This window comes from Neoarius graeffei, chromosome 8 (genome assembly GCF_027579695.1).
Source record: "Neoarius graeffei isolate fNeoGra1 chromosome 8, fNeoGra1.pri, whole genome shotgun sequence".
NCBI lineage: Eukaryota > Metazoa > Chordata > Actinopteri > Siluriformes > Ariidae > Neoarius > Neoarius graeffei.
This window is the reverse complement of record NC_083576.1, coordinates 48,043,025-48,058,259: the sequence shown is the minus strand read 5'-3', so window position 1 is coordinate 48,058,259 and position 15,235 is coordinate 48,043,025. Positions and strand designations below refer to the sequence as shown.

General features: G+C 42.6%; 1 protein-coding gene across 1 annotated transcript; it reads left to right on the top strand.

Annotated features, from left to right (window-relative positions):
* Positions 1 to 6,128: 6,128 nt before the first annotated feature.
* Positions 6,129 to 10,080, top strand: LOC132889904 (transcriptional regulator Kaiso-like). The gene is made up of 4 exons (XM_060926720.1): positions 6,129 to 6,352; positions 7,040 to 8,419; positions 9,300 to 9,373; positions 9,838 to 10,080. The coding sequence occupies exons 1-4, from the start codon at positions 6,130 to 6,132 to the stop codon at positions 10,078 to 10,080; spliced, it is 1,920 nt and encodes a 639-aa protein (XP_060782703.1). The 5' UTR covers position 6,129.
* The last annotated feature ends 5,155 nt before the right edge of the window (positions 10,081 to 15,235 follow it).

Sequence of the window (15,235 nt, the reverse complement as noted above, 5' to 3'; positions counted from 1 at the left end):
TTTTACTTAATACAAGAAATTAATGGATGCCAACATTTTTGCCAAAATGGTATTTTATTTTCCATTGTTTAGGCAGCTTCAGCATCATACTGTGAGATTCTGTTCAAATTGTTTTTTTTTCTTCTTTGAAGCCTGAGCCATTTATTTTATTAGTTTATAATTATTGTTTAATTTAGTCTTCAGGAGAGACTGCCTGCACACAGTACTATTATTAATAGTTTTTTTTCTTACATGAAAGCTGAGGCATTTATATTATATTTTAAGGTAACTTCATGTTGTGCTGTGAGGTTCTATGCACTTTAACTTTTGAACCAACAGGTGCATTTGGATAAGTAAAGCCTATTTTTCTGCATTTTTGTAGTCCTGGTAATCTTTTATATTGGTAAAGTTGTTTATAGGACCATTTCTCAGTGTCTTTGTTTTTTTAATCAATAGTTTTTCAGTAATAACTTAATATTTAACATATCACTCAATTTTAATCACAAAAAGAGAAAATCGCAACAATTTCTCCCAACTTTCACTTCCTCCCGCAATATAATCGCAACAAAAACCTAAAAAACACCGCAACTTTCATCGCAATTTTTTTGGAACCCCCCCCGCAACATCAGACATTTTAGCCCGCAACAATCACAAAAAAGGCCCGCGGAATCCTGGGGGACTGGAAAAAGAAGGAAGTATGACCACGATTATTTAAAGTTTGGATTTTCATGGACTGGATCTGAAGATGCTCCACTGCCACAGTGTGTTGTCTGACAAGAGGTGCTAGCTAACGATGCTATGAGATGTTTAAAATGTGTAAAACAAGATGTTTTAAAAAGCACAGATGTTTAAAATGTGAAAAATAAAAAAATAAAAATGTGTACAACAACCATTTTTTAAAAATACGAATGGAACATTAAGTATAGCAACAACAAAAATTGTAAGGGGGGGGGGTGCTGTTGTTTATTTGCTCTCCGAGGGGGGGCTGACTCTCCCACACTTTGAAAACCCCTGGGTTAAACCATTCCTTTGATGCTTTGGATATATGCTTTGGGACACTGTCATGCTGAAAGGTGAAATTCCTTTTCATCTTCAGCTTACTAGCAGATGTCTGAATGTTTTGCACTAAAATCAACAGTTTTTTAAAATGTATTTATTTTTTAGCTATCCATGATTCCTTCCACCTTGACAAAATCTCCAGTTCTGGCTGAAGAAAAGCAGACTTAAAGCATGATGCCGCCACCACCACCATGCTTCAATATGGTTATGGAGTTATTTGTGTAATGTGCTTTTTTTTGGACCAAACAAATGTTTTGGCATTATGGAATTATTATACCTTTTTGTAACTGGTCTCATCAGACCATAAAATGTTTTGCCAGATGGTTTAGTGCATGATTTAGTTTTGATTTCTGATTTCGATTTAGTTGGGCGAGGAAGTTTTTTGTGAGAAAGGGCTTCCATCTAGCCACATAACCCAAGCATGTGAAGAATACAAGAGATTGTTTTCAAATGCAGAGTAATCAATACTCTATATCCAAGTATTTAGTTGTCCTCAGAATTATTTGAAAAACAAAATCTAAAAAGCTGCTTAATTGATAAGTATTCACCCCCTCAGTGTGAATTATCTTCAGCAATTACAGATATTTAGAATAGGTTTTCTCACATCTCTCCAAGTGAGTCTTGCACATTTTGATTTTGCAATTTTCTTCCAGTCCTCAATGCAAATTTTCTCCAACTTTGCCAAATTAGATGGAGAAAGTTGGTGGACAACAATTTTCAGGTCATGCCACAGATTTTCAGTTGGATTCAAGTCTGGGATTTCAGTCAGCCATTCCAAAACACAAACCTTGTTTTGTTTATGTGTTTGTTTTTAACCAGCTATTCCTTTGGAGTTTCTGTCCTGTGATTTAGCTCATTGTCCTGTTGTATAGTTTCTCCTGCTGAAAAGCAACCCTAACGCATGATGCTACCACAATTCATTGATGATGCTACCACAATTGCTCCCACCTTCAGTCAGGAATGCCTTTATTGTCACTATACACATGTACAATGAGATTAAAGCATCTCCAATAACAGTGCAAACAGCGTGTAGAGATGGAGAGAGAGAGGAACGGGGGGGAAGGGGAAGGAAAAAAAAGGGGGGGGTATAAGGTGCACAGTCTGAGGTGTATGTGTTGTGTTACACATTATGGAGTGAGGTATTGCACAGAGACAGTGCAATATAAAGTAATCTTATAAAGTATTGCACAGAGACAGTCACATTGTAAATTATTGCACGAGAGAGTCACATTGTAAATTATTGCACGAGAGAGTCACATTATAAGATAAAATGTTACACATTTGAAGTATTGCAAGGTAAGGTAAGGTGCACAGTCCTGAGGTGTACGTGTTGTGTGTAAGGTGCACAGTCCTGAGGTGCATGTGTTGTGTGTAAGGTGCACAGTCCTGAGGTGCATGTGTTGTGTGTAAGGTGCACAGTCCTGAGGTGCATTTGTTGTGTGTAAGGTGCATAGACCTGAGGTGCATGTGTTGCATTTCACATTTTGGAGTGTTGTATTGCACATTATAAAAGTATTGTATAGAGAGTCACCTTATAAAGTACTGCACATTTATAAATTAGTAAAATAGTAAAATAAAATAGACTATAAAGTCAGAGCATATCTGAGTTCAGGGCGGTTATGGCTTTTGGAAAGAAGCTGTTTTTTAATCTTGTGGAGGCACTACAGTATAGCCTCAGTGTTTTAATCCTAGCTCGTTAGACTGCACACTGTCAGAAATAGGGGTACAGTAGGAGTCCATTTCTGTCCCTCAAAGTACAGTCTACACTGATGTGTTCCCTAGGGATCATTATTGGACCTCAGCATAAATACGTGTACCTTTTTAAGGCCAAAAAGACGCATATATGTTCCCCAGCAGTATATCTTCTTCTTTTGGCTGCTCCCGATTAGGGGTCACCACCGCTGATCTTTCGTCTCCATTGCTCCCTGTCTTCCGTATCCTTCTCTACCACACCTGCCACTTTCATGTCCTCTCTCACCACATCCATGTATCTCCTCTTTAGCCTTCCTCATTTTCGTGTGCCTGGCAGCTCCATCCTCAACATTCTCCTTCCAACATGCTCTGCATCTCTTCTCAGGATGTGCCCATACCATCTCAGTCTCATCTCTCTTAGCTTAATTCCCAAGCTCTCTACATGTGCTGTCCCTCTGATGTGCTCGTTCCTTATCCTGTCCAACCTTGTCATTCCCATCGCAAACCTTAACATCCTCAACTCGGCCACCTCCAACTTTGCCTCCTGTCTCTTTGTTAAGGGTACGGTCTCCAATCCATACATCACAGCTGGTCTCACTACTGTCTTATACATCTTACCTTTCACTTTTGCTGGGACTTTCCTCTCACAAATGACTCCCGAAATCCTTCTCCAACTGCTCCACCCTGCCTGCACTCTCTTTCTCACCTCACTATCGCAGCCCCCATTTTCCTGCACAGTTGACCCCAGGTACTTGAATTCACCAAATTTCTTTATGTCTACTCCTTGCATCTTCACTCCACTCTCACCCCCATTCTCATTGATGCACATGTATTCTATTTTGCTATTGCTCACCTTCATTCCTCTTCATTCCAATGCATACCTCCATCTCTCGAAACCCAGCTCAACCTCTTTTCCACTTTCACAATATCATCCGCAAACATCATGTTCCATGGTGACTCTCACCTCACTTCGTCCGTCAAGCTATCCATCACTATGGCAAACCACCATTGGTGGCACGGTGGTGTAGTGGTTAGTACAGTCGCCTCACAGCAAGAAGGTTCCGGGTTCGAACCCAGCGGCCGGTGAGGGCCTTTCTGTGTGGAGTTTGCATTTCGTCTGCATGGGTTTCCTCCGGGTGCTCTGGTTTCCCCCAAAGACATGCAGTTAGGTTGAAGTGCTCTTGAGCAAGGTACCTAACCCCTGACTGCTCCCCGGGCGCTCTAGTGTGGCTCTGGGTGTGTGTGCATGTGTTCACTGCTTCAGATGGGTTAAATGCAGAGCATGAATTTCACTGTGTTTGAAGTGTGCATGTGACAAATAAAGGTTTCTTCTTCAAACAAGAAAGGACTCAAAGCAGATCCTTAATGAAGTCCCACCTTCACCTTGAACCATTCAGTCCCTTCCCCAGCAGGGTACAAATACCTAACTTAGAAGGTACTGCGGGTGGCACGGTGGTGTAGTGGTTAGCGCTGTCGCCTCACAGCAAGAAGGTCCTGGTTCGAGCCCCGTGGCCGGCGAGGGCCTTTCTGTGCGGAGTTTGCATGTTCTCCCCGTGTCCACGTGGGTTTCCTCCGGGTGCTCCGGTTTCCCCCACAGTCCAAAGACATGCAGATTAGGTTAACTGGTGACTCTAAATTGACTGTAGGTGTGAATGTGAGTGTGAATGGTTGTCTGTGTCTATGTGTCAGCCCTGTGATGACCTGGCGACTTGTCCAAGGTGTACCCCGCCTTTCACCCGTAGTCAGCTGGGATAGGCTCCAGCTTGCCTGTGACCCTGTAGAACAGGATAAAGCGGCTAGAGATAATGAGATGAGATGAGATATGGGGATACTTTAGGGTTGCCTTTTACGCGCAGATCTGGCAACCCGGATCGAAAACAAAAGCACGCGGGTGGTTGCATCAAGAGCATGTCATAACATGCTATGAGGTTGAAAAAAGTAAGAATGAGACACAATTGGATCAAAAAGCACTTGAAAAAACCCACATCTATTTGGAATTTCATTTCGCATCATGTATTCTCAAATTTAGGCGGCCTTAATTTCCTGCTGCTCTGCAATTACAGCATTCCAAAAATACCACTGAAACTTTCTCACTTCCATCGACAGGTTCTTCTTGCATGGACATTGATTTACAAACATAGTTTCTCTCCACAGAGTTGCTTCATTTGGAATAACCGTAATATTGTTTATAAAAACAAAACACTATTTTTGGATAAATGGTTTAACAACGGAATTGTTATGGTTAGTCAATTGTTCAAAAAAGATGGGTTGCTGTATAATTATTCTGAATTTCTTATGAGATATAATATACCAATAACACCTAGAGAATTTTCAGTGGGTTTTGATGCTATTCCTTCTGGTCTGTGTATGTTATTCAGGGGCTCTTACAGCTCTCCTCCCCTATCATTCAATCCTCCAGTCTTCTCTTGGTAGAGTTTGTTTTTCATCTGGTAAGCTTTTTAACTCCAAAGTAAGAGCCATGTTTCAGGATGGCCTAGTCTCTGTCCCATCAGTTTCATTTTATTGGGCCAATTTTGTGTCTGATATTGATTGGAAAAAAGTTCGGACGTTACCACAAAGATTTTTTCTATCAAACAAAGTCAGAGAGATCTCATTTAAATTGATACACAAATTCTACCCTGCAAAACAATATTTATCAAGATTTAAGAATGATATTGATGTTAACTGTTCTTTCTGCCAAAAGCATCCTGAAACATCTACTCACTTGTTTTGGTCATGTGAATTCACTTATAAATTCTGGAGGGACTTCCACAGCTATGTTGCTGATTCTGTCTTTTCTGATTTTCACCTTTACTATAAGAATGTCATTTTTGGTTTTCATAACTTTAATCACAAAGATAAGGTTGCATTCTTTTTTATAAACATGTTTTTATTTTTAGCAAAGTTTCACATACACAAGTGCAAATTCATCAACAGAAAGCCTGAACTCTTTGTACTTAAAAAAGAACTTGAACAATATATGAGGACAATCTCTTCATCAAAAAATACAAAGGCTTTAAAGACTATCAACATTTGCAAATCGTTAAATTTGTTTACAGGAAATATGCTCTTGCACACTTAATTACTCTCTTGTCTGTTCTGTTTTTTTTCTCTCTGTTTTTTTTTAAGTCTGTTCTTGGAATGTCTTATTCATATCTGTATTTTGCTCTTGATTTAGCTCTGTTTAATTGTACTTAATAAAGAAAGAAAAAAGTAAGAATAAGACACATTCAAGGAAAATTATAGTGGTGAAATAGCTTTTAATGCAGTTGAGGCGAATGTTTGGTCACATGGCTGAACGGCCAAAGTCACATTCAGTTAGATTTAAAAATAAATACGGGAAAAGTAACTTATCAAATGTACTGGTTACTTAAAGGGTTTCTAAGAACCACAGGAGAGATGTGTCCATCATCGCTGATCATCATTAGTCAGTGTATGCAGGTTGATTTAGGAGGCAGATGTTGGTACCCGCTGTTTTGCGACTCCTGTTGGTTCCACAGAGAGTCGCAGCCTTCCTTCAGCTCCAACAACAGACTTTTTGTTGTCTGCTGCTACAAACCGGCATTGTTTTTCCTTTTTACATCAACAATAGAAGCCTGGATACAACCGGTTCGTACTGCAGGTACACATTCAAGCATCGCCAAATGTAGATATTTTACAAATCTAATGATCTTTTCTTCCATTAATAAATGTGACAGCTAAGTCGACCTAGCTAGCTTGGCATTTCACACCCTGTTAGCTAGGTTAGCAATGCTAGCATCGTAGGCCGCAACCTGGCGCCGACCCAGGAGAGCATTCAGGAACTGCACAACCAATTCATTTTTTATTTTATTCCTTATCTGTTGGATTTTATAGTTAATCGGACGTATTTGTAATAAGATTAGACAAATATCCGCATATTAATGCTGCGCTTCCTGAATGTGTAGCGACCGGATTTGAAACTTGGTCGTAGTTTATTACCGTACTTCTGTCCCTTTTTGTTGCTTTCGCCTCAGTTTAGCTTGTTAGCTTAAAGGTGTTCATTAGCGGCGTTTAGGCACAGCAAGTGTCCTTTAATACAAGTAGAATAATAAAAGTGTGTTTCAGGAGTTCATATTTTCTTTCTTTCTTTCTTTTAAAACATATTCTATAGTCCACTAATCGTATCACTTCTTTACTCTGGCTACAAAAACCCGTCACCATATTTTAAACTTCATGTTGTGGGAATAATAATAATAATAATAATGATTTTTATATTCTCTTTAATAAATAATTTTGTTTAGGAAAGATTGACCGACTGACTTCACTGTGCTCACCACTGTCTTCACAGGGATGTCGAAATTAAAGCTGATCTCTGTAACTGACACACAGTTTCCTGTGTCCTTGCTGGAGGCCATCAGTGAGCAGCGAAACAACGGATTATTCTGTGATATGACCATAATTGTGCAGGACCGCAAGTTCAGGGCACACAAGACAATGCTATCGGCATCTAGCACTTACTTTCGGCAGCTTTCTTTGGTCGCAGGACAAGTGATTGAGCTAAATTTTATCAAGGCGGAGATATTTGAAGAAGTCCTGAATTACATATACACTTCAAAAATCCACCACATTCGGTCTGACAAGCTTGAAGATCTTATCAGTGCAGGCCAGATCTTGGGAGTCAAGTTCATTGCCAATCTCGCAGCCCCACTTTCACAAGTCAAGGGGCTGCCTGGCTTGTCAAAAGAAGGAGAGACAAGCACTGTTAACATCGCTGAGAAGAATGAAATCGGAGCAGAGAGCATGCCAATCATCACTGAATCGTTCTCTTTATCTGCCAAGGAATTCAAAATGGTAAGTGGCAGTATTGAGAGAGATGATCCAGACAACGATGATGTTCTTTTTGTGTCAGAGTTGGAGGCGCCGAAAGCCCAGAAGATGAAGCAATCTCAGATTATAGATTTGGATGTGGAGGAAGGACCAGAGCCTAAAAGACGAAAAGGCACAAATGAGGAAGAGCTGAGTCCTAAACAGGGAAGACTCCAAAATGAGGAGAGCATGCTTCCTTCAGAAGGTGATGCGCCAAAGAAATTCCAAGACAACGCACAACCCCATGCAATCCCTGCAGCTGTCCCAATGTCCCCAAGCTCCAGTGATGTTGTGATGATATCTGATGCAAGATCTTCCACACAGAGTGCACCCTCTACTCCAGCTCATGTGAACAGTCTTACCCCTGACTCTCTAAATGCCACTCTGGAACCAAGTGAAGTGCTTGGAGTTCAGAAGAAGGTGGTTTTGTTGGAGCAATCACCGGATCGGCCAAGCAGGATTAGACTGTCAGACGTGAGGCCAACCTTCAATACTAATGATGGAACTGGGCTAGATGCTGCTTTGATGAAGAAGACTATTACATTAGACAAAGCCTCAGAAATCGATTCGCTGTCGTCAGGATGTAAGGTTTATGCCAACATAGGAGAGAACACCTATGACATTGTTCCTGTGAAAGAGTACTCGGGTGAAGGAGAGGCTCGACCTGCTCCTGGACGAAAATCACAGACCTCAGTGCATGGTCCAAGCAATCTGACCACCGGCCCGTCTCGAGGTAAGAAAAAAGGTAAAGCGGAGCAAGAGGACCATTATGAACTTATGACCACTATGAACATTATGACCACTATGAACAGGTATTTATTCTCTAGTGGACCAAATGGGTTCTTTTACTCCTCTTTCAAACCACCAGTCTTCTCTGGGTAAAATGCAGACACTGCAGTCCTGAAATGAGTGTCCTTTATTACTGAGATGAAGATGAACTGCAGAGTCCTGGTCTGAGGAACTGACTCTCCTGTGTTGAGCCATGCACTTGTGAAGTGGTTGTTTCATTTCCCCAATGTACAGTTCTGTGCACTCCTCACTGCACTGAATTGCATACACTATGTTGTACTGTTTGTATCTGGGTATTCTGTCCTTAGTATGGACCAATTTCTGCCTCAGAGTGTTACTGGGTCTGAAGTGTACAGGGATATTGTTTGTAGAAGATCCTCCTGAGTTTCTCAGATTGTCATTCACTACATTTCTGGACTACGTTCTTGCATTTGTTTCTTTTTCTGGTCTTGACAAAAGCCCGGTTAGGATACCCACACTTCTGAAGTGCTTCCTTGATGTGTTTTTGCTCCTTTTCTTTTCCCTCTACTGTTATAGGAATGTTCTGAGCTCTGTCAGGTAAGGTCCTAATGACCCCCAATTTGTGTTCCAGTGGGTGGTGAGAGTCAAACAGTATATACTGGTCTGTGTGTGGGGGTTTCCGGTAGACCTCTCTGCTAAGGCTTCCGTCTTGTTTGATGTGCATGCTGTAGTCCAAAAAGGCTAGGTTGTTTCCACCGACATCCTCCCGAGTGAACTTGATGTTGAGATCCACTGCACTGATGTGCTCTGTGAAGGCTTCCACCTCATGGGTTTTGATTTTTACCCAGGTGTCATCCACATGCCTGAACCAGTGACTGGGAGCAACTCCTGAAAAAGTGGTCAAGGCTTTATTTTCTTCTTCCTCCATGTATAGATTGGCCACTATAGGAGACACTGGTGAGCCCATGGTGCATTCATGCTTCTGCCTGTAGAAACATTCATTGAACTGGAAATAGCTGGTGGTCAGGCAGTGGACAAGCAGGGTACAAATGTGATCCGTGGTGAGGTTTGTTCTGTCCGGTAAGGTGCTGTCTTCAAGTAGTCATTTCCTAACTGGTTTGACTGCTTCTGTAGTGGGAATGCAGGTAAAAAGAGAAGTGACATCATAGGAAACTATGGTTTCATCTGAGTCTAGCTTTAGGTCTACAACTTTAGTGGCAAAATATTGGGAGTTATTGAGGTGATGTGGCGTGTTTCCGACAAGGGAAGCCAGAATGGTGGCTAGATGTTTGCCAAATGTTATAGGTGACCGAGTTTATGTTGCTGATAATGGGTCTGGGTGGAGCTCCTTCCTTGTTAATCTTGGAGTCCATAAATATATGGACTTGTATATGGGTTCAGAAGGGAAGAGGACTTAAGATCAATCCGCCTTTGGCATCAGACCTAAAGGATATTATTAAACTGTTGCCTTCGGTAGACAAACCACTTAACTTTGTAAACATGCTCGTAAAAATGTGTCGACACTCCCAGCTGGTCGGAGCAGATTACCGTTTTATCCTGCATGCCGTTCTAAGCGACAGTTATGATGAAGCTGCATTATTAGCTGCAGTCCCATGCTTAAATCCTAAGAATGATGACTACGAAGTAGTTAAAACTAAGATAGAAGAAGGTGGCAAAACCACCACAAAACATGAGTTTAAGTTCTACTGGAAAGATAGTGATAAAGCCATGAGTGAGTTAAAGGAACAATTGACGCATTATCTGCTCTCATGACAACAGGCTAACCGTGATCTTTTACAGGTTACTAATTGTAAACAGGAGAAGGCTGAACTCACTTCAAAAGTTTCTGACACGTTTTAGCGAGACGTGGACTTGTCTGGGAAACATGCCATTAGATCAGCAGCAAGCCAATCCGCTCTTTATTTCGACATTTTTGAATAATTGTCGTCCTGATATACAGAAGATTCTGAAATATTTAAGTGATCGTAGTAATATGATAATGAAAACCCTAGGGGAAAGAATTAGAACTATGGAGGGAGATGGTATTCTGGATAGTAAGCAGGTAGCCTGCCTGTCCGTGATTGGTGGCTACGCACAGCCCTGTGAAGACATGAGTAGATGACAAAAGAATCAGAATTCGAGCATCCGCCCGCAAGGCAGGGTACGCCCTGGAGCGTGCCACTATTGTGGCAAAGAAGGACATTGGCAACATGAGTGTAGAAAGAAAAAGGCGGATGAAGCCAATTCGCAGTATATGTTTCCCCTTAACCCCCCTGACCCTCAATCTTCTGATATGTTTCCCCTTCCTCCTTCTAATCTTCAGCAGCCGCCACCGGCTGCCCACGGCAACCCCTTTTGCGCAGCAACGCCCCATAGGCCCATATCAACCCTACAGCTGCCTACAGAGCTGTGACCCCATAATGTTACATTGTTCTTTCGACTCTTATTTAGCCAATGATTTGCCTGTCGTAGAATTAGCTATAGATGGAAAGGTGCTTCCTTTTCTAATTGATACTGGTGCTACGATGTCCTCTGTGGGAAAATCCTACGAGGGCCCTATTTCTAACAAAACTGTTCGCTCTGTGGGAATTGATGGGGTCCCTTTCTCCTCCCCCTGCACTCCTCCGTTATTGGTAACCTGTCCCGCCGACACAGCACTTCGTAAACATCACTCTTTTGTGTTTATGCCACAGTGTCCTTTTAATCTAATGGGGCGGGATCTAATGAGTCTGTTACATTTATCCATTTCTGTTCAGGGATCAAAAATGATTATTTGTACCCCTGACTTTCTGCCTCCCGCCTTATCTCATCTTTCTTCATGTACGACTGTTCCAAATATCTCTGCTGTTTGCACTACCTCTGTAAACACTGTTATTTTCCCTTCTACAGATCCTTTGAATGATCTCCCCTCCTCCCTCTGGGCTGAACACAAGGATGAGGTTGGCCTAGTTCATTGTGTTCCTTATGAAGCTAAGCTTAAACACGTGCTTCCTGTTTACGTTAAACAGTATCCTCTCTCTGAAAACAAGGCCAAAGGAATCGATGTCATCCTACAGTCTCTTCTTGAGCAAGGCGTGGTGAGACCGTGTACCAGCTCGTACAATACACCTGTCAATCCAGTACCTAAACCTGATGGTACTTGGCGTTTTACGCAGGATTTACGTAAGATTAATGAACTGATTGTCCCTGTGGCACCCATTGTACCTGACGTTTCCTCTGTAATGTCACAAGTTCCTGCTCATCATTGCTGCTTTTCTGTTATTGATCTCTGTTCTGCCTTTTTCAGCATTCCTGTTGAAGAAAACACACAGCCTTTGTTTGCATTCACGCACGGGGGAAACAGTATACTTGGACATGTCTACCGCAAGGTTTTATTGATTCTCCTGCTGTTTTCTCAGCCATAATTCATAACGCACTTTGTGACCTCTCCCTCCCTCAGGGCTCTGTGGTCCTGCAGTACGCAGATGATTTTCTGGTATCTGCTGAGTCACCGGAAATCTGCCAAGACGCTTCCTTATGCCTGCTCCAACATCTGGCACACAAGGGCTTCAAGGTTTCCAGAACCAAATTGCAATTTTGCATGGACACTGTCAGGTATCTGGGTTTTGAACTTTCACAAGGTTGTCGTAAGCTGTCATCTGATCGGGTGCGGGTGATTCTAGACACAAAACGCCCTGCAACTAAACATGCACTGATGTCTTTTCTGGGTCTCATCGATTACTGCAGACAATGGATCCCTGACTGCTCTTTATATGACAAGATTCTCCGTTCTGCAATCTCTCATCACGATCCACTGCAACATCCTTTGACCTGGACTGACACTATGATGGGCGCTTATCACTCCCTCAAAAGTGCTCTCTGTTCAGCTCTGGCCCTGGGCTTACCTGACTACTCAAAGCCCTTCCATCCCTATGCCTGTGAACACCAAGGCACAGTTTCTGCGGCTTTGACCCAGGAGCATGGGGGGGGGATGCGTCCTTGTGCGTTTTTATCCAAAACATTAGACACTGTTGCTCAAGGCTTACCTGCGTGTCTAAGGGCTGTCGGCGCATGTGCTCTGATGGTTTTAGATGCGGAAAAATTGGTTTTGTCTCACCCACTGATCTTGCACTCATCACATCAAGTTAAACAGGTGTTGCAAAATTTACAGACCCAACATATGACTGTGCAGCGACGCTCCGGATATGAAACCATTCTCTTTTCTACCGACAATCTTGAAATTCGTGCCACATCCTCTTTCAATACTGTAGGTCACGCTCTCGCACACCTTCTTAATTCTCAGGACGACACTCTGGATGACACCGATCATGATTGTCTATCTGAAATCTTACATACGACCAGTATCAGGCCTGATCTCTCCTCCAGCCCTCTAGGGACGGGGGAAGTACTCTTTGTTGATGGCTCTTGTTCTAAACCCTCAGACGGTGTTTTCTTCTGTGGCTATTGTGTGTGTTCACTGCCTGATATTGTGCATGAGGCCTATGCTCTTCCTTTCTCTTCGGCACAGGCAGCCGAGTTGTATGCCCTAATGCGTGCTTGTATTTTGTTTCAGGGCAAGGATGTCACAATCTACACAGACTCTCGTTACGCCTTTGGTGTGGCTCATGATTTTGGGAAGATTTGGCAGTCTCGAGGCTTCCACGCCGCAGACGGGAAACCCATTTCTCACTCTAAGTACAAAATCTCATTGATTCTTGTCATCTCCCTAGGTCACTCGCCATAGTTAAAACTAAAGCGCATGCCTCGGGAAACACACCTGAAATCATGGGTAATTCTCTTGCTGATCGTATTGCAAAATTTGCTGCTGCTTCCGGTGTCATGTCTCCTGGCCTAGATCCTTCGCGGTGTAATACATCTTGCCTTGCCAGTACACTGATTCCCGATCTCGATCTTTTTTCTTTACAGGCTTCAGCCTCTCCGAATGATTCTGCCTTTTGGCAGTTACAAGGCGCTTATGTTGCCTCTCATGGCCTATGGTACAGCCAGGATGGCCGCCTTTGTCTTCCATCTCATTGCCTTCCCTTCCTCGTGCGCAAATTTCATGGCATGACACATCGTGCACGAAGGGGGGTGAAGGGGGACATGAACAAACTTTTTTGTATAGCCAATCTAAACAGCTTGGTGGACTCAATTCTCGAGATACCTCATCTGCGCATAGAATAATCCCTCTAAAGCAGTCGCGAAACACGAGTGTTTACCCATACCTACGTCTCCATTCCTAGAATGGCAAATCGACTTCACACACATGCCTCCCTGTGGGCCGTTTAAATATCTCCTGGTGATTGTGGACAAATTCTCTAAATTCCTTGTTCTCAAGAGAACACAAAGGTAGTTACTCGTATTCTGGCAAAAGAAATAATACCTTGTTATGGGATTCCAGACGCCATAGACTCAGACAAAGGTACCCCTTTCACCTCAAAAGTCACACAAAACCTTTGTAAGTATCTCTCACTAAACTGGCATTTTCACATTCCGTACCACCCTCAATCCTCTGGTATCGTAGAACGTACTAACCGAACATTGAAAGACAAACTAACTAAGGCCATGCAGGCCACAGGTTCAAAAAATTGGGTAGACTTATTGCCAGCCACTCTGGCTGAAATTCGTATGACACCAAAACCTAGTCTAGGCGGATATTCCCACTACGAAATTATTTTTGGAAGACCTTTCCCTCTCCCCTGGAAGAAGGGAACTCCGGCTCTGGGTACCTCTGATTTGAAAACACATATGGATGAGTATTCTGCAGCCCTTATCGATAAGTTGCATAAAATTTGTACCAAGGTCAATAGTACAATATCGTCTCCACCATCAGCACCCACACACCCCTTCCACGTGGGAGACAAGGTGCTGGTGCGACTTTTTAAACGATTTGGACAATTGGGAGAACCCAGATACAGTGGGCCTGCAGAAATAGTCACCATTACTCGTACTGCTGCTTTAACTGACCTTTTTCCACAGTGGATCCATGCCACGCGATTGAAGAAGGCTCCATAATAAAGCTGTGTTACAATGACAAGTTTACTATTAGCGTTTTCTCTGTGTCCCTATCCAGTCTCTGTTCTCTCTCTCTATCTCTGAGCTCTACACAGATTTGACGTGACATTTATGCAGCCCTGGCCGACTGAGAATCCTCAGATTACTCCCTGCAAGACGTTGTGAACAAAGAGGGGAAGAGATCTCACGCCCCGTCTGGAACCAATCATCCGCACTACAACCATGACAGTCCTCATCACAAGTTTCGTGACCACTCTACTGCTGCTCAGAGCAGGGTTACCCGCTTGAGCTGGACCTCGAGACAACAACATCTGGCAATTCGCTAACTGGACTGCACGAGCACACACTAACGAAAGTTATGTATGTCATTTGATGCTGCCTTCTACTATTATTACACTTCCACCTTTGCCTCTATGCTCTGAAGCTTTATATTATGCTTGGGGCCCAAAGGGCCAACCTTTTAAATTTTGGGGCCCTTTCTGTAATTACTCTCCGCACCCCTCTGTGGTAGCAATTTTAAACCAGACTTCTTCAGTATCTAGCACAGATACCTCCGACATTATACTACAGGATTCTGTTCTCACTACTTTGCAGGTCGATATGTCCTCTAATTTCATTTTACCTCACTGTTTTAGAACAAATTACTCTGAAAAAAGTAACATGTATTTGGGACAAACTCCTAATTCTCAGTGTAATCACATATATGATCAGAATTCCACAACCTCTCCATGTCCTCGCTGGGTCCCAAATTCATGCCAATGTAACCCTCCGCTAACTAATTGCACACGCAACAGTATCGGGTATATCAATAATACATGTAGGGCTCATCCTGATTGTGTTCTACCACACCCTAATAATTATCCTGGTGTTAAATTAGCATTAAACTGGTACTGCGGTAATAAATCTGATCTCTTTGTTTCTTTTCCCACCAACT

Bases quoted from the DNA above. Each gene is read 5' to 3' on its own strand.
- LOC132889904 (XM_060926720.1), top strand. From the start codon at position 6,130: ATGTGTCCATCATCGCTGATCATCATTAGTCAGTGTATGCAGGTTGAT. The intron at 8,420-9,299 runs CACCAGTCTTCT...TTCTGCCTGTAG, and splicing joins CTTTTACTCCTCTTTCAAAC to AAACATTCATTGAACTGGAA. The intron at 9,374-9,837 runs GTTTGTTCTGTC...CGACACTCCCAG, and splicing joins CAAATGTGATCCGTGGTGAG to CTGGTCGGAGCAGATTACCG.